At 33.3% G+C, this 23,799-nt stretch overlaps 2 protein-coding genes across 4 annotated transcripts; one reads left to right on the top strand and one right to left on the bottom strand.

Moving 5' to 3' along the window:
• Positions 1–5,716: 5,716 nt before the first annotated feature.
• On the top strand, positions 5,717–7,777 carry LOC143078167 (uncharacterized). Its single transcript, XM_076253116.1, has one exon. The coding sequence runs from the start codon at positions 5,735–5,737 to the stop codon at positions 7,682–7,684; it is 1,950 nt and encodes a 649-aa protein (XP_076109231.1). The 5' UTR covers positions 5,717–5,734; the 3' UTR covers positions 7,685–7,777.
• Positions 7,778–9,703: 1,926 nt separating this feature from the next.
• Positions 9,704–23,752, bottom strand: LOC143079776 (ras-related protein Rab-35-like). Of its 3 annotated transcripts, none has more exons than XM_076255355.1 (3): positions 23,438–23,752; positions 17,310–17,493; positions 9,704–12,545 (listed from the first exon to the last, which is right to left on the bottom strand). In XM_076255355.1, exons 1-3 carry the CDS (start codon positions 23,494–23,496, stop codon positions 12,090–12,092), a joined length of 699 nt encoding a protein of 232 aa, XP_076111470.1. In that variant the 5' UTR covers positions 23,497–23,752; the 3' UTR covers positions 9,704–12,089. The 3 variants fall into 3 exon arrangements, with proteins under 3 accessions (XP_076111470.1, XP_076111472.1, XP_076111471.1); XM_076255357.1 differs by lacking the exon at positions 23,438–23,752 and adding an exon at positions 20,952–21,109; XM_076255356.1 differs by lacking the exon at positions 23,438–23,752 and adding an exon at positions 18,079–18,197.
• Between the last annotated feature and the right edge of the window lie 47 nt (positions 23,753–23,799).

Below are 23,799 nucleotides of genomic sequence, written 5' to 3'. Positions count from 1 at the left end.
CATCAGTGATGCTCGAATCCCAAAACGTGTAAAAGGCCAAATAACATACGAAGTTGAAGAGCATTTAGGACCAAAATTCCTAAAAGTTTTGTCATATACAGTTAAGATAACCTACCAAGTTCTGTTTTTTCTTTACGCTGTTCTCTGGAACGTGCATAACTTGAATGTGTGACGCCAGCTGAAAGGGGCACTAGCTACGAGATGTATATAAAATATAGAATATAAATGTTTTGTTTAATAATTAATAAAAGTGATATAGTGAAATAAACATTCGATTTTAGCAGCCAGTATTGTTCAATTTTGCCAAAGTAAGCTAAGAAACATTGATGATGAATTATTCACTTGCAAGTGAATAATCCGACCTCATTGAATTCGTATTCATGTGAACTCCAATTTAACCACTTAGCTTGAGATGGATAACGAATGAATCGTGCGTGCTGAATTATTTAAAGGACAAGAATGTCAACACTGAAAGTGAACAAAGTAAAGCATTTGATTGACTGATTCGATCCATAAAATATCATTCTTAGACCGGTTAAAACGAAGATTAACTTATACTTTTAATCTATAATATGAAACTAAACAGACTCAGAAAAATCCAATTGCACGAGTCTGGTTTCTTTTTATATCTATATTTATGTTTATCTTATATGGCCATCAGAGGTAATCGGAGATTAACTCCATAGTTAATTAGATGACGTCAAGACTAGAATTCACACGAAACGAAGCTACATATTATCGAGCCCATTTGCTGTAAATTTATTATTTAAGGCATGTATAATTTGGATAAATGTTCGTCCCCGAGGTTTCACCAGCCCAGTAGTCAGCACTTCGATGTTAACATGCATATCAATTATATTGTCATTTTTTATAATTTGCCTGTTACAAATTTTGAATTTTTCGAAAAACTAAGGGTTTTCTTATCCCAGGAATAGACTACCTTAGCCGTATTTGTCACAACTTTTTGGAATTTTGGGTCCTCAATGCTCTTCAACTTTGTACTTGTTTGGCTTTACAACTGTTGGATCTGAGCGTCACTGATGAGTTTTATGAAGATGAAACGCGCGTCTCGCGTATTAAATTAACAACCAGATAACTTTTTACATTGTTATAAATCAAATATGAGAATTTGAGTCAAATCGGTGAACATGAATTTGACAGCTAGTGCCCCTTTAAGGGTAGCTTTATTTTATGATTGTTACCTTTATGATTGATGGATAAAGACTCATTTCACTATAATATATAGGATTGTCTTTATATTTGAATTCTATATTTTTTATTATGTTTGTTCAATTGATATCATAAATCCATCCTAGGTTGGCATAGGTTTTTTTTTACATTACTTAAAGATAAATACGGATATATTGTAGGTACCAGATCATACAGAAATGACTGTTGAAACACTTGCAAATCATTTATCAAAACCTGTACAGACTACATTGGAAACAGTTCGAGCAATCTATGTGTGGATAACAAACAACATTAGGTATATCTTATTATCCTCCGTTAGATTGATCTGATTTAGAAAAAAAAATTGTGACCACCTAATAGGATCCACTGCAATTTTAAGACGGCCGAAGCACCGGCTTGATCGGAATTATAGAAGTATCCCCGAAACAGTGTAGTCAACCGCAATACTTATGTCGGTAATAAAAAGAAATTCATTTAAGCTGGGGTTACACATTCACGATGTTTACTGCAGTCCTTGATAGGATCATTCCCGATTGAAATTTGTCAAAAGTTTGATCAAGAAAATGTAAATCGTGGCTTGAAATTGAAAGTTTAATTAAAATTCGTAAACATATTCATTTAATCATACAGCAATAAGATATTGTTCAGGAAGTGTCCAAATTCAGCCGTTTCGAGTCGAATTTGTCCCGATTATACGGTTCTCAATCCGATATTAATTCGATTTGTATCTCGCACATGGTAAAAAAACGATCGAATCTGTGCAGATAGCGAATGTGATCCGACAGAAATCAAAAAAAGACCAGACGGTGAACAGACACTGACGGAAGATATCCGTTAGAAAACAGTCGCCATATTCGTGACGATCAGGTACTGTCGGAAGGCAATTCTATCACAGTCTGATGTACCGCATTGCAAATGGCTTGGTCTGGACTCAATCGTATTATGTTCTGTAATTTTCGAGACTCTGACGAAGTTGTAATTGCCGAATTTCATATTAATAACGGGACTGTTCCGGAACGATTTCGGAAAAGACGGTTCTCATTCGTCAAGATCTTGTTGCAATCTGGACTCAATCGGCTACAAAACGGCAATGACAATTTTTTCCAGATCATGCCCGCTCCTCAGGAAACCGTCCAGAAAACGAAAATAGTTACGATTTTGATACGATACAGCAGAATCTCACGACATAATCACGATTGTAATCCGAATAGACAAAATCGGCTGCGTCTCCGCGAATGTTACGGGACGCACCTAACTGTCGGGGGTGATTGACCGACCGCTCCGGACCATTCCTGATCCATAGGAATGTGTTACGAACGTATATGACTGCGTTCAGACAATGATTGGACATTCCAGATCATTGAGGATAGTAATTCGACTTTTTCACTTTTCGTGTCTTATAGATATCTAACCTCAAACGGGAGTCATAGTCAGTACTGTGTGAACACTGAATTACATTTAACTTGTTTGTAATCGGTCATCGATGAAAATGATGTGTACGCTCTCTGTCTGCCAGAGCTCTTCCAATGGGTAGTTAAAAAGTATAAAATAGTAAAGTTGATGCATGTGCAGGAGAAGAAAAAGAATGTTTAAGTATTCAACAATAAAATCAACACACACGGTTTAGTCCTCTGCTAGTAATCATATTAATATGGATACTTTTTTGAAAGTTAACACGATACGGACGACGACAATGGACAAGAAAACAAAATTTTATAAATTTGATGCATTTATATTAATGGTTTATGCCAAAAATATCTTGAAGAAAACAAAACTAAGTAGAACCCCCTTAAACCACTAAAAGAAGAACAAGTTAAACCTATTTTTTTTTTTTTATTAACAAAAAAAAAGAAAAAAAAAAACTATCTCTGTAATTGTATTGCATATTGAATAAAATCTGTTTTGTAAGATAAGATAAACATACAAAACTTTCATCCTAGGTGGCGATAAAAGAAATAAGATGGAGAAGAACAGTTAATATGCATAAAAGTAAAAAATAAAATCACAAAAAACTGAACTCCGAGAAAAATTAAAAACGGAAAGTCCCTAATCGAATGGCAAAATCAAAGGATAAAACACATCAAACGAATCGAAAAATAACCAAAATACTGAACTTCAAGGAAAATTAAAAAACGGAAAGTCTCTTTTCAACTAGCAAAATCAAAAGCTCAAACACTAAATTAATGGAAAAAACTTCCTTTATGTAGCAATTGAGGATTACACCTGGTCGTATAGATAGCTAAACCTCTCACTCATATGACAGTCCCAACGAATTACATTATATTGGAAGATGTACAATGTTTGGCACCTAAACCCCGCCTATTGTTTTCATTTGTGATATTACATTTTATTTAAAAAGCTTTTTGTTAAATAGGTATAATAAAGATGCATTAGAGAAAGGTAGTAAAGGACCTTCAGATCCACAAGTGGTTCTTAAACTTAGAACATGTATGTGCACGGGATATGCTAAGCTGTTTGAAGCGCTATGCAGGTATGAAACAAGCCACACGAATAAAAGATATATTACAGTAAGGCTTTACAAGGTCAATTGAAGAAAATGAATATAATAGAATGTACATATTGTAATCCGATATTATCAGAACTTCCAACGGAGAAAAACTGTATCGAAAAGTATACGTGTAGTTCGAATATTAGTATTTTCTTTTTGTATTACATCGTATGTATACTTTAATTTCAATTAATTCAAAATTGTTTTAACAGTAGAATTACAGAAATTACCGTAAAAATCATGATTCATGTTAGAAGTTATACCGCCTTATACCGCAGTATTGTACCACTGTCAATTTGGGTCATAACTTCGAGTGATATATCTGATATGCCTTATATTTTACAAGCACAAAACTTAAGATTGTGAAAATAGATCAAATTTACGATTCACTTCTTTACCTTAATATGCAAGTGTGTTCAAATGTAACACAAAATTTAATTCCTTAGTATTTATCCACTTTCAGTTATGTACATGTGGAAGTAAAATGTTTACACGGATTTACAAAAAATTCCAAATGTTCAGCTGAGAAAACATTTACTTTGGACACAAAAGGAGATCACTCTTGGAACGCCGTGAAAATTAATGAAAAGTGGTTTCTCATTGACTGTACATGGGGAGTTCAAGGGATCCATGTCGAAGAAAGTCAAACTGATTTTTATTTCCTTACAGAACCCATATCACCTGATAAACACACACTTTCCATATATGACTGATAATCCAAAAACAAGCAGTGAATGGCAACTGCTTCCAACACCAGTATCAATAAATGAATTTAGTAAGAATATAAAACTAACACCTCAAGCAATGAAATGGAAGATTTATCCTAAATCTCATAAGCATGGAATTATTGGCATGACAGAACCATTAGATCTAATCTTACTGGATACTGATGAAACACTGTCAATAATCAAAGCAGTTTTTCTGAATACGAATAACGGAAACCGCGAAGAAGGTGGCAGTGTTTTCGTTCATAAAGAAAACACATCAGAAATTAATATAAAAGTACGACCTAAGTCGTATGGGAAATATGTACTAAAACTGTATGGGCAAACTGATAAAAATACAGACACGGTTATTATGATGATGGAATATATTATAAAATCCTTATGTATTTCTGACCTGAAACCATTTCCACAAGAAAATGGGTTATGGGGAATCAAACTAGAGGCTTATGACTGCGGATTATGCAAGGGGAATAGTGTTCCAGTCTTGCAAAGTGTCAAGAAGGAAACGGAAATTCGTTTGCAGACTACAAAAAGAACTCCCGCAATAGTGAAACTTCATTCTGCTCAAAATAATTTAAATGGCGATGAAGGATATGCATTTGCAGAAAGCAAAAATGATGTTTTGATTATTAAGGTTCGCTTTCCGTTCACTGACTATTATAAACTTACATTATATCTGAAGCCAGTAGTGAATGTAAACGATAAGTTCCACGCCATGGCCATTTTCATGCTCGATTGCACCGAACCTGCAGTACCGTGCATTCCGTTTCCAAAGACATTTTTGGATACAAATGAATTTAACTGTACCATAATCGAACCTGTCTACAGACAAATACCTGCTGGTACAAAAATTAGATTTAGGATGAAATCTAACATTCTGCAAATGGCTAATATTTCCGGGAAAAGGATGGAAAAAGTGGGCGATGAATGGATTGTAGACATAACATCACCTAATCCTGGTGAAGCGGTCAACATCATGGGGAATGGTTGTCAAGATGGAAACTGGTGTAGCTTGTTCGGTTATGAAACCGTGGAAAGTTCGAAAGGAATAATGAAAAATTTGCTAGGTCGCTTCATGATACCTTGTGAAAACATGAAACATTCGATTGAGCAATGCATCGAACAGACGGGAGATTTGAATAATTTAAACAATAATGATTCATTAGAGAGAAGTGGACTTACAACAAATACACCAAATGTTAATGATCCAAGGACAAAATATGCCAAGCAATGGGGATTAATACCAAAATCACATACAAGTTTCAAGATAAGAATTGATGATGAAGTTGAAATCATAGCAATAGAAAGTATGGACAGATTAGTTTACGCCGTCGATTTTTTCCATGAATCAAGGGAATTTATTAAACTGAACGAATATATATTTCTACGAAAAGAACATCCCGATGAAGTTAGAATAACAATTCGTCCACCTTCAGCTGGAACATATACAGTGCAACTATTTGGGCATATTGACAAAGAGAGTAAAACATACAAACTTTTACTAGATTACACCATTGTATCTACAATGAAAGGGGGACTTGTGGTAAATCCATATCCCTCTCACAACGGTGTTTGGGGTATACTGCCTGAAGCATTTATTCTTGGACTTCACAACGACAATGCATATACTATTTCTTCATTTCATACATGTAACAGAAATTTAGAGATTTGTTTTCGCACTGAACAAAAAGTCTACTCGTTATCTAAACTAGAACCGGCCAATAATACATTACTAAATGGACAAGACTATAGTATTTTTGAAAGCACAGAAGACTGTTTGAAAGTGAAAATAAAATTTCCCTTTCAGGACTACTACAAACTTACTTTATTGTTTAAAAAGTTTACGAAGGAAACTGATGATGGGCGGTATTTTGAAATGGCTAATTTTCTAATAGACAGCCGTGAACCAAGTAAACCATGCATGCCATTTCCTATGACATTTGAATCCACTCAAACATTGTCATGTAGCTTAATTGAGCCTACTTCGAGATTTTTACCTGCACAATCAACTATAACTTTTAGACTTAAATCGTCAATTGGGAAAACATTTCAATTGGGTGGTGAAAAGATGGAGAGGATGGACGACGAATACATTGCTATTGTTACTACACCATGTCCAGGTGATGAATTTCGTATAAGTGGAAAAACAGAGGATGAAGCCAAATATTGGGCTGTATACCAATACGAAATTTTATCTAAAAGTGGCAAACGGATTGATGGGACTGATATTTCAAATATCATTCAGGAAAGCAAAGAATGGGATTTGGTGTGTAATTATCAACAAAAAGAGGTGCCGATAACAGAAATTGCAAAACAACTAGGGATACAGCCTTTATCCCACAAAGGAGAGGTAATCATCGTTCATGAACTTGTTGATATCAAGATTTCAAACATGAAAAATTGCATTGTAAGTTGTAAAGCTACAATGAACAGGCTTTCAAATAGAACGGATGGTGGATTAGAATATATTTTTATTCGCAAAGAAAAGACCGAAGAAATAACAGTTACAATAAGTCCACCTCCACCAGGACTCTATCACTTGAATATATACGGACATGACAATAGCAAGGCAAAAGATCTTCCTCTTTTACTTCAGTACACTATAAAGTCAGATTGCATCGGCGATATTAAACCATTTCCAAAGACCGATGGTTTATGGGGATTTGTTTCCGACGCCAACAATTATGGATTTCAAAACAATGGTGCTGAATTGGTGCCGGTAATGTATAAAGTAAAGGGCGAGGCAACACTTTGCTTCCCAACATACAAAATTCATAAGCGGTCCGTGAAATTAACTTCTGAAGATAATATGCCAGACGAAGCGAAATGTACACTTGTTAACAGTGATAATCATTCGTTCAATGTAACTTTGAGATTGCCTTTTATGGGATATTATAAACTAACGATATTCTCCGAAACAGATTCCAAGCATCACAAGACAGGAACATTTCTCATAGATTGCACTGCGCCAGCAAATCCATGCCTACCATTCCCAACAACTTTCGAAGCAACACAAGATTACAATTGTGTTCTTATAGGGCCTTTAGACGGTATACTTCCTGCAAATTCTAGCGTAACATGTAGATTGAGATCATCGATAGTTGTATCAGCGACAGCTAATGGACAAGTGATGACAAAGGAGGGAAGTGAGTGGATTTTAACAACTACTACACCAAACACGGGGGAAGCATTTGATATTGCTGGAAACTTATTAGATAGGACTGATTATTTGGTACTGTTTAGATACGATATCCGATGATTCAAACCGTGTTGAAGGGAGCGTACATGCATGTTCTACAAAATATTTTGTTTAAAACAGTAATATATGTTAGCATATCTAATCTAAAATGTCAGCTGCAAATTAAATTTGTTTTTGTATAAAAATGCAAGTTATTATACATTTGTCACTGTTGAATTTTTTTTTTAAATTTCACACGATCAAAGTGCTTTCCTGTATTACTGTACATCGCTCAAACCCAAACATTTGAAAGACGGGGATGGATTAATACGTAAAACATTGTGGAGCTATATGTCCAGAATGGACCGAAATAAAATAGCCAAATTCGTCTAGGGCCAACTTTATCCGAGAGGGTTGGGTCCCTTTCCTCCATAATGTCGCCTTTTAACGCCACCCCCTTTACTCCATAATGACGCCTTTTGCCGCCTATGTAGTGCCTCAGTTGAACAGTCTTGTCTATGAAAAATCTATTTCAGATTTGATAAAATTTGTATCTATTATAAAACGGATATTCATGAGAATATCTGACCGGAATTTCATTGATGAAATATTTGTTTTTGCAATGCATTGATACTTTAAACTTGATGATTTTTTATATTAAAAAATCCTATGCAAATCAAGTATGTAAAAAAAATCCACGGATAAAAGAGTAAATTCTTAGGCATTTCTTAATTTATCAACGGTGAATTTAGATATAGAAATGTATAACGTATGCCCCTAAATTTAATGGACGGTAAATTACAAAAGAAAGGTAACAAAGAGACATGCAAACTCATAGACCGAAAATAAACTGTCAACGCCATGGCTAAAAAGAAAAAGACAAACAATAGTTAACAAAACACAACATTAAAAACTGAAGAATGAAAAACACGAACCCCGCCAAAAAGGGGTGATCTCAGGTGCTACCGGAAGGTTATTCAGATCCTGCTCCACATGTGGCACTCGTCGTGTTGCTAATGTTAGTGCAAATCTGATAAGTCTTAGATGGTAGGTCACATTCAGTAGTTATGAAATAAGGAACATATCCGCTATCAACTGCGAGCGGGTATTCAATAACTTGTCAACCAACTAGTGATGACGTCCATACAATTTACAAGGGATGATTTCAACTTCATCACTTGGGAATCTAGTTTAATAGCTTCCTTGTGAGCAGCAATCCTCTATCAAGAAAATCATAATAATAAAATAAACAAGCTCTGGGGTATTGTATCAACTGGGTTCTGCAGGGGAATACTATTGTAATAGTAAATAAAAAAGATATGCCTTATCAATTCGTCATAAAATGAATTGGTATGTGTATTGACTTAATTCTTGAATAATGACGACAGTGGTTTACAATTGGTCAAGTCTCGATAGTCGATTAGGAAGAGAAGAATCAAGGTAACAAACAAATACTTCGTGAATGCGCATGTTCTTCAAAGAGGAGCGAGACCGAGTGTGTCAACAGAGTAGACGATTTCTGAACACGAAGTATAGCTTTGGTCCCGTTTAAAGTTCAAGATGACCCTTAGAACCGCTATGAGTTGCTTTCTTTTCTAAATCTTTATAATTTTTATCGCTGGATTGGATAATACAACAGTTGGTTGATTACAGAGGCTTTGAAATCCAACAAAGACCTATTTTAATTAGATTTGGGTATATAAATCGAATCAGATATTCTTCTCTCGACTCAATACAAATTGTTTAAAAGATATTGGAAAAAATTGAGTACCTTCCCAACAACTAACAGGAAACTTGAGCTTTATTTTAGACCATCAACCCTCTATCAAGGAAATCATGATAGGGCATGGAAGCCCGGTTATATCATAGCAATTGGGAAATATACACTCCGTATGCAGGCACAGTCGGAATGTTGCTACATAGAAAAGAACAGTTCACAATTGGGAAGCTGAAATCATCTCTTGTGTTGTAAAGTTTTGTTTTCTTCCGATCCTCATGGTCACTTTCCAGATGAAAGTCAAGATATGAAGCATGCTTACAATTAAAAGTTATACTAGTATCATAAATACTGATGGAGCAAACAATAAAACAAAAACAGTATTAAGTTCACAAATACAATTTATTTTGTTTTCATAATATAAATTTCAATACTTGTAAAATGTATTTAAAATAAACAGATTATGCCAACGTTTAAAACATGTAATACAATAGCTTAACTCACTATTGTCATCTGATTGTAAAAGTGATGCAAAATAAATATGCATACATGATTTAAAATGAATTTAAAATGCATTTTATTAAGTATCAATGGTACAATAATTAATAATATAATTAAAACTGTTCCAAAAATACTGTCACACTAGTATACAAATTTAAAAAAAAAAAGAAATAGGATGGCGGAAGACATGTTTTATTCATTAAAGTCTTAATAAAATAAAAAACAACAGATCAATGTATTTACACTAAAAAGTCACCAAATATACAAGGCTATCAATTTAATATAACTCGTCGGTGACACTAAAATAATTTATAGAATGAAGGATCTAGAAACTTTCATTACGAGGTAAAAATATCAATAATAAGATTTAAAGGCAAATCTAGGTGAGACAGTAATATACCAAAAACGATGCAATCAAAAAGGAACAACTACTCGTTACCATATCACACTCAATGAAATATCCTCCATTTTCTTTAATAAACATATATATTTCGACTGTGCATAAGATACACATCGAGAAAATCATGTCGTTACCACGATTTATGTATTTGCCACCAATGAAACTGGTCTGTTTGCCGATTGAGCGCTACTGAGTTAGGACCGGGCTAAGGTCACTACATCGTATGTTTTCAGAGTCGCCTGTTTGCTGGCCTGTTTCAAATGATCATCTTCTTTTCCATTTTTCATTTTGTTGTTTGTTTCTCTTTTATTTTTTGTAGACATCATACCGATTTTAAGATCTTAAGTGACTTAGTCTCATGGTACCCAAATTGCATCGAGTACCCACCAAAATTGCACCTATTCAACATAAACAGCTGAGAAATTTATACACTTAACGTTCAATTTTAATCAATAGTTGAAGCCTTCACTGTAAAAGAAAAATGTACGAAAACGCCGCCATGCGACGTTCACAAAAAGTCATCTTTTAAAGATGAACAAAAAAATAAGTTACAAAAATCTATTTTAAAAAAAATAAAAAGTGAGCTTGTACTAATGTCAAATTTTTCTAAATATTTGTAAAATAAAACAAAACCTCTGTTATTCGATTTTTAATGATGTGAATTTAAACATGGATGCAATTTGGGAACACCTCATTACGGAATCATGGATAGTTTGGAGGTCGATTCAAACCCATTTTTCTATGACTCCATATGGATTAAAAATCAAATTTGTGTACCTTTATAATAAAGAAGAATACGGCTACAAAATAAACACAGAATGGTTATTTTTGTCCTTGATCATAAGAAAACGTAGGTGAAAAAAACTTTCAAAATAGGTGCAATTTGGGTACCGTCACGTTAGCATCAACTAAATCAATCTGATAATCATATTGCATTAATTGTCTAAATCATAGTGTAATGGAAGTCAGTTTGCAACTTCCTCATTCAAATTGACTGGAGGTAGTATAGGCTGTTCATTTTGTTGCCTTAAAGTTTTGATACGTCTTTACTTTTTATGTATTCGTTTTTGTTATGTTTTATCGTACCTGATAAGTGGTAACTCATTTACACTGGTATGTGCACTGAAATATGCAACATGTAATTTTTTTTATATCTGAATGCAATATACAAAGTGCTAAATTGTCTAAATATATAATTGAGAGAGAGAGAAGAAAAAAATGATGAACAGTATACCGATGACATATATATATGAGTGTATCATCTGTGAATTTCTTGTAAAAACCTACGATGTCCTTTAGACCAATTTGTTAAAAATAACTTCTTTGGAATTAAAAGCAACTTTCTTAAAATTCAATAACATCATTCGTAAAATATACAATCTAAGTTCAATAGTTTAATTATAATTTGCACGTATTCATTTCAGTCTCTCAGTATGGGATGCCTGGGAGAGTAAGAAGATCGTTTGTTTTGACACAATGCTGCAAAATAATTAAACTGGACCCCTGTTGTGTTCACTTATCGCTACATTCGGTGCGAAGCTATAGATAGAACGGCGGACCAGTTTACAAAATAATTTAACATATTAAACTTAATAAAACCAGCTGGATATTTAAAGCAACAGTATACTGTGTTTTTAGTTCGTGCAATATTTGGCGAGAGCATTTCAAAACGTGTATATTAAAACATTTAAAAATATGTATCCAGGTTGGTTATTTATAAGTCCCGTCAAGAAAACTCAGTCATTTTGTTTCTATATACAATAATAAACTCGTAAGCTGGATAAGCACGATAAGCATGAATTAACACACATGTAGTATATGATCGTACATTTTAAAGTAAAGGATTTCAAAAATGATAATGAAAATGACTAACTACTACTGCAACACCGTTTTTTAGATGGTTCTTCACCTTCCGGTGTGATACCTGGTCGTATAACATTTCCTATTTCCCGCCTTAATGTCATTCTACCCACTGATTCTTGGTGAAGCACCCGGGCAATGTCTTTGAACATTTCATAAATGCCCATATTGTCTTTACATGAAATCTGATAAACACCTGACAAAACGTTCCCACATTCTCGTTCAAAATTTTCAATGTCTGCTTTATCGACTTGGTCCTCTCCTTCGCCGTCCGCCATATTGCCGCACAAAAATATTTTCGCGCCTTCCGCATTTATCACAATGTCGAGGATATATTGAGACAGAACTGTGAATGTTTCCTTGTTTTTCACACTATAACACAACAATGCAGCATGTGCACCTCTGTAAAAGCTGGAACCAATGAAACTCATTCTCTCCATTCCACCTGTATCCCATAACGTTACCTGAAATCAGAAAATACATTTGATTATGATTCCTGACAACAATCTTTCGTGGTTGATTGATTTCATCTGCCATCATCAAGTTCTTAGTATTAAGACTAAGGTCACGTTATGCATGTATTATATAATTCCGTTATGAAAGCGTGTTTCGAAGAATCGTGTGTTGCTGTTCATATATGATGTCTTGTAAGCATATGCGAGCATTTAGTTCTAAAGCTACCATTTCTTATTTTATAAAATGAAACCGGTTGATATTTTGATATTTTTTTTAAACACATCAATTTAATCTTTTTAGAGGAAGAGTTGAGATCGAGGATGATAGAGGAATTTTTCCATGGGACACAAGTTAATTCCTCGCTTGTAAATATAATGCAAATTCAGTATTTTTTCAATTTAAAATAGGACAAAACTCGAGAACGGTGAAAGTGGTCACGTCTCCCAAAATCGAACTTGGTATGTGCTTGGTGGTAATAAGCATAGAGTATAAGCTTCATTACGTTTGGTTGAGGCAAAGTAAAGCAAGATTGTGTGTGAAAAATTTAGCATTTTTTCTATTTATAAAGGGACATAACTCGAGAACGGTGAAAGTGAAATTGAGAATGGAAATGGGGAATGTGTCAAAGAGACAACCCGACCATAGAACAGACAACAGCAGAAGGTCACCTATAGGTCTTCAGTGTAGCGAGAGAAACTCCCGCACCCAGAGACGTCCTTCAGCTGGCCCCTAAACAAATATCTATACTAGTTCAGTTATAATGGACGTCATACTAAACTCTGAATTATACACAAGAAACTAAAATTTAAAATCATACAAGACTAACAAAGGCCAGAGGCTCCTGACTTGGGACAGGCGCAAAAATGTGGCGCCATCCAATTTCCAACTTAATCTGTGTTTGGTGTAAATAATCATTGTGTCTAACTTGTTTTATACCATTTGGTTGAGGCAAACACAAGTTAAGAGTGCGGAAATGACAAATTTAGCATTTTTCCATTATAAAGGGACATAACTTAAGAAAGTTGTAAGTGAAGCCACCAAAATTCGAAAATAAGTATGGAGACGGAGTATAATTTTCAAAACATTTGAGACACCAAAAACCCTACTTGAACCACGCCACATGTTCAATATTATAGACATAGGAAATTATTAACTATCGATTTAACTGATTTGAGGATTTGTATGATAAATTGCTTGTGAAACAGTACACGCATGTTGTATAAACAATTAATAAAATGTGCACGTCTTAGAAATAATATTTGTCTCAAATATTACTGATACAAAATGTACATGATATAAAAGCACCAATCATAAATTCTATCGCGTAAAGCAGCTTGACTTTGAGGTTGCTTTACGTGCACTGTTGAATAAATGTGCAGGTATAGGACAAGATTAATTCATGTCTGCTTTCTTCTAAAAAAAATACCTTATTAATGCGTAATCGTTCATCTTTTAAGTATTATTTACAGAATAATGTTTAGTTTAATGTTTGTAGTGTAGATCTATCATTTCTAAAATAATACTTATACTATTGAGGTCAACAGTTGTGTAATAAGTGTCTGCTAAAATGTGTAAGTAAAAAAAAAGATTATTTAGTTGAGAAAGATTGGCATGAAAAAGAAGGAGTTTCCATAAAGGTCCAGTGGTAGTCTTTCATTGTTTGTTGATTTTGACAGATGTCATTTTTACTGGTTTTGTATCAGTTAACAATGAGTAGACTAGCAAGGAAATTACTATAACAAGAGTTTGAATTCTGTGCATATTTACAGATACGAGACTTATTTAGTTCTACACTAAACCTCAGTGTAATCAAATGCCATGGCCCACACGGCAGTAAGTTTGGTAGTTGATGCCTGGGCAAAAAACTTGAATCATAGTTACAATCAGTTCAACAATAGCATAAATAAAGGGACATGTTCAAAATACCAAACTACGGACAACGAAAATAACGATCGTGGTCTTTTCATGGGGTACTAAAAGATATACAGTATGCTATTCGGAACACCATTTCATAGTACACCAAATATTGTTTTGATATTGCGAGCCTTTCAAAAGCATCCATAACAAAATCAACAGCTTGTGTATCCTATTTGATTTTTTTCTGAAAATAGACGCGAGACGGATGTTAGATAGCAATTCTCATTTTGAAAACCGTTATATCATAAGTTGCATAACGAGTATATATTTCAAAAATAAAAAAAGAACTGACAAAAACATATCAGCTATGGAGAACATAACCTTATCATTAAGATTGCAGAGCCACAAAACTTGTCTCCGGAATAACCGTCATGAGCCTGAGCCCCACCCGAAATTTAATGTAGCAGCACTCCGGTGATCATGCAATATGGACACCTGGTAAACTGATAATGTATTTGAAGCCAGATTTTCGTTTTTTACTTGCACATAAGAAGTTAAATTGTGTTGTAAATATGCTTAAAGATCTCTGAGATTGGTTTTTTTATGCTGTGTTTTGTCACGTCTGACTTAAAGATGCCTACTTCTAATTGACAGCAGCTTAAATGCGCAATCAATCCATGTCACTCGTTGCTTCAGAATGGTAATCAACACTTATCAACTACGAATCAATAACAATCAAAACGAATTCCTGTAAAATGGGGCAGCAATTATAGCAAAATGATGAAATACACTCCACAATTACCGTTAGGCCTTACAGTACTCTCCAGAGTAAAGATACTTTATCAATGTTTATCCTATTCATATTTCTACTTCTTAACCTATTAGTGATGATTTATTGAATAATATTATGCTGAATTATTACATGGTTAACGTTGTTCAATAGTAAATTATATCTCTTGATATCATATTATGATAAAGCGTTTATCTTAAATACAGACTTTTTGGCTTCTAAACCATGTCTCAACTGTATGAAATATACTTTTTGCACATACTAAAGATTTGATATAATATCAGTTCAGGGTGTTTTGCATAGCCACCACTGAAAAGAACGCGACAATGCAGACATTCTTTTCATTTAATGTACAAATGTAAACCTTATGACTTTGCGGATTTTATGCTTTGCAAAAGTTTTGAAATTATTTTGTATTAAGGAATTTATCTCCCTCATGCAAAGCTATGATTCATAATTGGCTGTAATTTTTGTTGTATTTTAGTTTATAGCTAATCATCATTTATATAAGCTTTGGATTTTCAATTAATTAGTTGTCGAGAATCACTGTAGAGCCATTGATTGTCGAAATACGCATCTGGTGCAGAAAAATTGGTACCGTTTATATCAATTATTGCATGTCTGTCAAATTGAGGACTTCTAGTTTTACACTTAAAAACAAACCTTAACAATTTCTGTCGTCCACGTGGAACCACACAACTTAATAACTACTATAAACTTTTTAAAATACTTTGACAGTACTTGACCTTAATATCAAATATAATTTGTTTATAAAATTTAATACCATGCACCATTTAAATGACATTATTTACTCAGCCTTTGATGTGAGGATAAATATATATACGGAAATAAAGATAATTATTTCAAAAGCATATTTTCAACTTTAAAAATTTTCAAATGACCATGCATCGATCTTAGCACACGCTTAACATTCATTGACATTTAATTTGTTTATTACAATCAAACAAGAGTAGTTTCGAATATCTCGTATCTGGTGATGAACTTTAAAGGTTGCATGCATAAAATTTAAGCCGTGCATTTTTGCGCTTTTATCACTTATTCTGATCATTACTTAGATATCAGATTATAACATAAAGGAGATCGATACTAAATCTGATTTGAGTTGTCAGTATTCAGATATAAGTCTATATAATGTACAGATAAGGACTAGATTATCTACATTATCTACGAGCATCTTGAGTAAACACTTAAAATAAACATCATAAATAATCTGCATTTCCGTTTTTGAACTAGATTTCACTCTTCATTTCCGAAATCTATTTACTAAAATTTCCTTCATAACCATTTAAAAAATCTCACAGGAAGAGTATGCAGCATGTATGGAGTTAGAAAATACGATTACTGAAGACATAATTACACAATCTTCTTTGGTACCATCATCAAACATGACCGAGAACGGAGTTGGGGGGAAAAGGAATGCAATAAGGTCCTTGAGCATTAAAACTAAATGAAGTTAAATCGTCTTGTGTCAACATTTGGACGATGATGCTCATATTCTTCCTAGCTTTTGACAGCCAATTTGTAGTGCTTTGACCCGTGATACCGTAATATGTCTCTCCGAAAACATTTCGGAAGCATATAATCATGATAATATAATTGCTTTGTTCGTCCGTCCGTATGTTTCGTCTATGTTTAAAACACATGGTTTCCATGTAACATGGCCAAAGGTCAAGGTCAGTCTTGCAGTTTGAAGGATATGCCATATTTTAATTGGTTTACAGTCAATAATGAATTCTTTATATGAACAACAAATTATTCGGTGGAATACGTACCGAATCAAATCTTGTTTTCTAGATAGCAATCAATATTATCTATCCTTTTTTCCAGTCAACCATATTTGACCCACATTCAAAATGCTACGTAATCTTGATCTCTTCGTGGTATAAATATGAGGGTTATCTTTGATTTTGTACCCAAAACAAGATGAACGGTAATTAGACCCATTCTGAGGGTAGTCTACTTGTAAGGATATGTGTGGTGTATAAACGTTGGACGTTAAGCAACTCCACACATCCCAACAATTTATTTTGTTCCTTCCATTTTATGTTTCAGTTCACATACCTAATTTCCAGACATCAATATACAAGTCGCTGGTTTCACTTACTTTTACGTTCATTCCATGGACACCAAAAGTCTGTGAACACTGGTCCAATCCAATGGTCGATTTCTTGCCCGGTTCTTCAATAAAAGTCCCATTGAGAAATCTTCTAAATATAGAACTTTTCCCAACACCGTATTCTCCTAACAGAATTATCTTATACGTCGGCGTGCCTGTTGCCATTGTGTCTCTGGAAATAAATTATATTGAGCGTGAGATGTTGAGATTCGTATACCCGTATATACTTAAAAAGTGATCAGTACAAATTTGACAACATTGACGACAGTAATATAATTACTAAGTAACTGACAATCTACAATTATATAAGGGTTTCCAATATTGACACAATATATTACTATTTCATATTTTTTCAGATGGTTTCTATAAAAAAAAAATAACCGATGTCATATTTTGATGTCCCCTTTTGAAATTCTTTTACCACGTGCCTGCAATGCTTTAAATCAACACGAAACCGTCTCGAAAAGGCAACAGCAATATTTTTTTTGGGAAAAAATTTGGTTGCTTATATAGGGAATCACTGAAGCGTGACTGGAGCGGGCCCCCTCTAAGGCAGTCAGTGGGCCACCACTTATGAAAATTTCTAGATCCGCCAGTGGGTTTATCAAAGTTATAGCAAAAACATTTAATACATTAATGTCTCGATGAGGATACCCTTATACCCAAATTCTTGTAGTTCAATAATATACCCTGAAATTTCTTCTAATAGTATAACTAACACCGCCTTTAGTCTTCCTAAACATGTTAAATATCCTACCTGTTTTCCGAAAGAAATGGGTAGTTATAGTCTTCCATTTTGTAGAAATTGTAAGTTCACTTTACCATAACCATAAATACTTGCACGTTAGTTGATTTCAAATAAGGTTATTTGTACACAAGATATGAGTGTCTAAATTTATAAATGGTATTAAATATCCATAACACAATTGCATTTAAAAGGATGGGTAAACCTACATATTTTTCTTATTAAATGAAAGGTATGTCCCTGGCCTTTATTGTTAAAGTATACATACTTATATATCTATAATAAAAAGAAATCCGTGTCATTTGTAGGTCAAAATTGTTACATTTAATGAAGGTAAAATTCTTTGCGTGATACAGGTTAATCTTAACGAGGAATTTTGGTAATTAGGTGTACAGTGAACTTATAATTCATGTACAGTACTCAGCGAAAGGATTATCCTTAATTCGGGTATGACTGTATGCTGAAGTGACAACAGAATGATGCATGTTTTAATATTTCAACAGCCCCCACACAAGAAGTACTTAACAGTCATGGCCAGTTCTTATATACATATGCGTGTCGTCATCCATATTCATTTTGTTTTCTAATTCTGGAATAATTGAATTCGTTCATCTTTTGAGAAGAAATAATCGGAAATTCATTTTGTATGCATGGATTAAGTTTCCAGAAGGATACCCAGATGTTGTAGCCATAGCTTAATATTAAGTAGTACAAATTTAAACGAAAACAAATATACTTTTAGTGTATGATGGATGATGGAAGTTTATAACGACCTTGACTGGCCGCGTAAACTGTCCTCTCACGGTCGGTACAGTGTACAACTAGCTTTTTGGAATAAAAAGGTCATAGTGTACATCAATTGATTCGCAACAACATTTTGAACGTTAGAAGTTGTATCAAAAAGGGAGATGGTTTATATTATAATGGCCGTTTTTATGTTTATAAAATCACAACTCAATTTTCAAATTCCAAACAGCTATATAAACATATATATCCAGGATATGAGAATCGAGAAATGGTATACATGCGTAAACAGTAGATTTTTTTAAACGTTGACTTAAAACTTTTCAACAACGTAACACTTTTTTTTTAATAAATTTAATATCACAAAAAGTACAGGGCAAGAAATAAACGTGTGCATTTGCTGCAATTAACATTCTTCTGATAGGAAATGTTGAACGTTTAACAAATGTCATATGGGTTTTATTACTAGAAATTGCGGGTAATTATATAAAATAGTGCATGGTATAAAACCAGCAAAACCTACAATCCATTGCATGATTACTCACAAATGTGGTCGACGGTTAAATACCGGTATTTCAATTATGCATTATGTGTTTTGGATGCTGTTAAAATAAACAAGGGTATGGCTTTCTTGTACGGTTAGAATTGAGGAAAGTTATTGTACGGTTTAGTTTCAAGTATATGGAATGGACAAGGTCAAGGCAAGGGTTATATTGATTAATTGATTATTGGTTACTTAGCATACACAAGTTTATTACCATATGTAGGACCAGACCTGTCTTGACTGACATGTGAAAAGTTTAATACCAAACTGAATAATGAGTATAATTCAAAACGGAGAGTCCGTAATCAAAAGACAAAACCAAAAGCTATAACACATCAAACGAATGGATAATAATCATTCGAATAAATCATTAATTTAAGGTGCTTATGCGAATGCATTGCGTTGTCAATGAGACAGCAACTCAATTAAACACAACAACAGACATACTAACAGACTGGAATAATAGGAAAGTTCTATAAAGTAATAATATCAAAATAAAAATAAAATCCTAACAATGTTTTAATATAATTTTCTTAAGAACAAAAACAATTAACTAGATATGAGTGAGGATGAGGTTCTCGATTTTTTTCTATCGATTTTATTCGCAGTGGTTGCTCCTTGAAAAAAGGGTATATGCAAAACATAATTATGTTCAGTGACAGATCAAGGAGGGGGTCTGGGGTTTGGAACCCCCTGTTTTGCATGCAATGGTTTTGAATAGAGAGATATGCCCCCCTTTTTATCCTGGGTTGAAACACAACACTTTTAAAATGGCTGGATCTGCCCCTGAGGTTAATATTTCTTCTTTTTACCTCTTCTAAATCCCAATCACACAACTTGCAACAACAAAAATCATAACTATTATTTCAGTAATATTATCATTTGTCAAATCCTCTTTATTGAACCAAATTTGAACTAATTATTAGAAAGTATCCAAATGTTGTAAATTTTACTTTTAAGCACTGAAATTCTTTGAAATAAAACTATAAGACAAAACTGTAGACATACAAGGTTATTCTCGGTCTACATGGCAAAATTCATTCATGTTTTTTTTATACTGTAAAATAGGGAAATATTCGATGTGCATTGTTAAGTTTAAGGTGGATACTCGAGGGTGGATAAAACTGAAAGGACTTTTATTTTAACCTACTTATAGTGTTTGGATTTATTTACCTGTAGGCCTAGTTTTTGTTGTAATAGCAGAGCGTACATGTAGGATAAAATCAATTCCTTGACCTTAGAAGAAATAATACAAATTTTTCCTCCTTCTTTTAAAATGTATATTGACAAAGACAGTAACAGCTTGAAATTACTGAAATCAATAAAAGGTGTTTACTGAATAGTAAATTCTTTGTTAATGTACAAGTATACGTGTGCGTATAATTGACTGTGATTTACACACAATTGGGTACAACTACATAATAGAAAGACGAATAATGCAAGATTTTGATTTATTTTAAGGTGTTATGTCTATTTTATACAGTTATTCCAACAAAGTCATAATGTCAATTTCCTGTCTAGAAACTGCTATGAAAAACTAGTCTATATTACATAATTTCATAATTAACGAGTAAAACTGATAGTTTAACAAACTTACCTTTAGACATTATTTACACCAATCTTAAAACTACATAGAATCACTAAATATTATCATTTTCCACTTTCAGATGCATGAATCATTCCATATTTTCAGTTTTTATTTACGTTACGACGCAATGTCAATATCTAGGTCTTTGTGTGTATTTATCCTTGAAGGCATACTGTAAACTATGGTGTGGTAGAGTGGGTGATTTGTGAAAAATAGATTAAGTATAGAAAAGGGACAAAAAGGAACCAAAATGAGTTCTGATTTCGTACGAACAACAAAAAAAATACAAGAAAAACAACTGAAGATATAAAATTGAGGACATCAAATCAAAATGGTCTCAATATGCTCAACAGAATATACATGTACAATCTTTCTAGGGTATTCATGCCTCAGATTCATGCACAACACATATGTTTCCTGCAAGACTAACTGGACACGAGCAAAAATTAAAATACAGATATTTAAAAGTCGTGCTTAATTGTGCCTTTAAAACATATTAAGGACACCTGAATCCCTCAAAAAGACGAGAAAAGTCTAAGGGCGATTGTAAATGCAGAGAACCTGTTGCGATGATTGAGTACAGGAATCATTGTCTTAAAAGCATCTGTTGACTGACATGCCACACTTGCCAATTATACAGATAATTAAACAGATAACATACATCTGTGTTAATTATGACAATAGTCATTACCGAAACACGAAGCATTACAAACGGATGAAAACGATTTACATTACATAGAAAAAAAATAAACCATTTTTTTTTTGTATATTTAGAGTGAATTTTGAATGACACTTATTGATTACTAAGATAATATATATTTTTTTTCATTGATATAAGCAAACAAGCAAGGAACTATTCGGTTTCTTAGTTGTGTTTTGGAAGTTGGGTTTGTTTGTTTTTTTTTTGTTTTGTTGGATTTTTTTTGGGGGGAGGGGGAGGGATTTGACCTACTATGTTTTCCATCTCAGATTAAAATTTCCTGCATGAAATCATACAATGACAGTATAGTTTAATGGGAATTATAGGAATAGTTTTGAATGATGCCCCCGTGTACATCAAATGTTATGAAGGAACACAAATCAAGAACAGTAAAAGTGACGCAACCCAAAGGTTTCCTGATTTTAGTTTGTTGTAATAAGTATTGTGCATAAGTTTCACAACATTTGGTTAAGGCAAACTAAAATTAGAGAACGGAAACGAAAAATTCAGTATTTTGTTTTATTTTTAATGGGTCATAACTCTAGAACTGTAAAAATGACACCAACAAAAATCTACATTCAAACTTCATCTGTGTTATCTGGTTTATAAGTGTTGTCAAAAAGGCTTACGTTGTCACTAATTCGCGAAAAACATAAACCAATTAACTCCTTCGAAGTGACCGTAATAGTTAAATTTATCAGTCTAAAAAATCAAATTTCAAGTTAAAAATGAAAAATGCAACCACCAACAGAACCCACATCTCAATTGATGGTTTTAATAGAAGACATACGGAACAAATGGCAAATCAACCACAAAATATCACAGCGCCAGGTCCAACATAAAAATGTAACACCTGAATTGAGCAGATTCCTCCAGAGCTTACACTTGTTTTAATAGATCAAACAAGAGAAGTGCACCATCTGTTAAATTATTTCTCGATAAACATCTGTATCCATTACTGTTAAAACGATAACGTTGTCAGTTTAGAATCGAATTTATTTACAGCCCAAGTCTGGGAATAGCCTCCTAAATTATCTGAGATTAACATGATTAATGTCGGAGTCAGTGTAACAGTAGCCTGTTTTGTTTGTCATAGTTGGCAAATATTTATTCCCATGCAGCTACTGAAATAAAATCCGGTGATGATGTGTTTTTATTTAGATTTTTCCGCATTCTCTTTTTTTACAGTCATAACAAAAACAAAACGCTAAAAGCGCTTCGCGAAACCATGTGCTTCTGTCTCATTAACAAAAACAGTATATTCTAACCTCAGTCTAAACATGATTTAGGGTTGCTGTGTCTCGCCTTCGCGAATTTCGAAAGAAAAGGCGAAACTAAAAAATATAACATAGAGGAATATTTTTTTTTCAATAATAAAAAATTAACAAACAAAAAACAGGCAAACAAAACAACACACAGATGACCAAACAGTGTTATAAAAAACGATGATCTTTTAATAGCTTGTAACGATTTGCCATATATCTCAAAAGTTGAACAGTTTTCCTAAAGCAAGTGTCAAAAGTCAGTAATGATTCAGAATCGAATTAATAATTACTTAATCATCGAATAATGAAACTGGAAAAAAAAACACATAACAAAACACTGTCAGTGCAAATTATGAAATAACTCTGAGTGAAATAAATAACAATATTCAAACTAACATAAACAGCTTAAACAAGGCTAAAACAAAGGATATATGACGTGCCTTAGATAATTTGCATATGTCAATGATTAAGCAGATTTAATCATTATCTCCAATTAATCACATCTATATATCATCACAAAATATACTTACATTGTGTTATTGTTATCCATAAAATTTAATCCATATGCCATTAAAGCACGTCCAGCCATTGTTTAACAAATACAGCACCTCTCACATGAAATCTATAAACAAAGATACAACTTCTGAAATGTTACAATTTCTCTAATTGTAAAATGTGTGTATTTGTGATCTATACACAGAAGCCGGATTGAAAGTGATTTGAAATTTGACCCCTCTCAGCTGGGTTAACCGCGGTAAAACAAAGATCTGTATTAATTGGATACTTATGGTGTTGCCATCTAAAAGTAAAAGCTGTTTGGCTTTTGAGAATCAGGAAATATTAATCACTTGTACTTGAAATTTTACACCGGTTAAACTGGTAAGAAATTATG

This window comes from Mytilus galloprovincialis, chromosome 6 (assembly GCF_965363235.1).
Source record: "Mytilus galloprovincialis chromosome 6, xbMytGall1.hap1.1, whole genome shotgun sequence".
NCBI classification, from domain to species: domain Eukaryota; kingdom Metazoa; phylum Mollusca; class Bivalvia; order Mytilida; family Mytilidae; genus Mytilus; species Mytilus galloprovincialis.
Note: the sequence above shows the minus strand (reverse complement) of the source record. Positions and strands in the feature narration are given on the sequence as shown.